This window comes from Cupressus sempervirens, chromosome 8 (genome assembly GCF_028749045.1).
Source record: "Cupressus sempervirens isolate cs-2001-9-10 chromosome 8, ASM2874904v1, whole genome shotgun sequence".
In the NCBI taxonomy this organism is placed as follows: domain Eukaryota; kingdom Viridiplantae; phylum Streptophyta; class Pinopsida; order Cupressales; family Cupressaceae; genus Cupressus; species Cupressus sempervirens.
Window position 1 is genome coordinate 317,075,149 of NC_143125.1, and position 1,978 is coordinate 317,077,126.

Genomic DNA, 1,978 nt, shown 5'->3' on the forward strand with positions numbered 1-1,978 from the left:
AAGGGTATCTTCAGGGAATGCGAGATCTTCGTGTTGAAAATCATATGTATTGTCAATTAAATGCATGTATATGACAAGATTCCAGGTTTTCTTTCTGATTCTTTCCGGGATGAGTCTTTTAATCAGTTTCTATTATTAATATATTTATGGTGTCTAGCCCACTTTGGCTTTAAAAAAAAACATCAAAATAGTCTGCCAAACATGCTCAGAAAAATAGTTTGCTGTTTTCATGACTGAACAAGAAATGATAGTATCAATGACTTTTCTGCCAAAAAAAACTTTTCTCGAGTAGGCATATAAGGTTAGAAAAAAGATACCGACAAAAGAACAGAAGCACGTGAAATCTACAATTTAGAATACAATCTGTTTTTGGAATTGATTGAAAAAGAAAGAATGCAGCGCCAGAGGGGCTGTATAAAATTATCATTTTTCAAAGCCAATACATGAGCACCTTTGAAGCACGAATAAGATACTGGAGGCCCCAACACTCCAAGGGCTACCAATTATATAAATGCAATGTATGAGTGAAAAGGCAATTAAAAAAATAATGGGAACTTGCCCATGAGAAGCATGTGATTATTCCTTCCTTGAGAAGGCTTTGGCAGGAAAGGTCCTGGAAATGCCTCCATAACTCTTGAAGCGGATAGTTTCATCAAATGAGCCCTCAACTGTGATATCCCCAACAGGAGCCCACACCAAGTACTCTTTGGCCTTGACACCTGACACGTTCTTAAGCTTCTTGTCTTCCACATATGCCCTCACCTCTTCATCAAAGCTCACCAGTCTGCCAGCTCGTTTGAAATAGTGTTGGGTTTTCTTCTTTTGCTTGATCCACACCAGCCCTGTGCTCTTATCAAACCCGCATTCTTTAATGTCTTTGAGGGGTAATAGCCCACCTGGCAATCCAAGGGACTCTAAAAGGTCTGCTGATCTGGGTATGCACACTTCGTCCCCCGTCATCACTACAGGCCCTTCTCCCTGGTGTTGCATCAGCCCATCAAAAAATGCTGAAACAGACGAAGAGGGATTTGTCATTGCCTCCAAATCGCTATATTATACAAAGGGCTAAAACCAAAAGGCTTTCCAGTGGTCTGAATATTTGGAAGGGGCTATAAAATACAGCAAGCCTGAAATTTTCACTCTTATAAGATGAACTTCGTATCCTGGATCCAAATTCCGCGTTACGTCAAGAAAAGAATCTTGGGCATCTTAGGAAGCCTTCTCAACACGCCATGAGTAAAGGTCAAATAAGCCTATTATTGAAGAAATGGTTCACTTCCCTTGGTTCACTTCCCTCGCAGACAACGCAAAACTCCGTAATGGTCCTGATGCCTCGTGTCTAATTAATGTATGAGAGGTACCTTTAGCGATCATGCCTCCTTTGATCGCACGAAAGAGGAAACTGTAAAATGGGTAGTTGTGAATTAAGACATGCAGAGTACAGTGATTTGGGGAGAAGCGGGAGCGCGCGGACGGTGGGTCATGCGTATGTGACGGTGGGAGCGCTTTACACACTTCGCCCGGACGTGTTTACTTAGATAGTTTCAAAATAATATTTTATTGGAAAACAACCCAACTGAAAAGACATCATGATAGAGAGCTTTATTTGGATTTCCAAGGTTACGGTCACAAAGGGAGCTCCAAGTAATATTAGATATCATTGATATTTTTATTAAAAAATTGTTTGATCTAATAAATAGTATAGAAATTATAGTAATTGTGTATAGAGAGAAATTAATATAAAATCTTAATTATTATATTATTATTATATTTATATTGAATTTAATTTAATTTAAATTTGAAGTAATTTTTGTGTGAATCATTTAATTAAATAAAAGATGGATTCGGGTGAAAGCAAATTAATTTTGACTCAAAATTAATACGATTGAGAAGGATTGATGGAAAAAATGAGTGACAAGTGGCGCAAAAGGATCAATAGGCGAAGCAAAGGGAAGATGGCAGAATCACTAGTGTAGGG

General features: G+C 38.3%; 1 protein-coding gene across 1 annotated transcript; it reads right to left on the reverse strand.

Annotated features, from left to right (window-relative positions):
* Nucleotides 1-350: 350 nt before the first annotated feature.
* Nucleotides 351-1,488, reverse strand: LOC149542655 (uncharacterized). The gene has a single exon (XM_089797540.1). It carries the CDS (start codon nt 1,033-1,035, stop codon nt 577-579), a length of 459 nt encoding a protein of 152 aa, XP_089653666.1. The 5' UTR covers nt 1,036-1,488; the 3' UTR covers nt 351-576.
* Nucleotides 1,489-1,978: the final 490 nt, after the last annotated feature.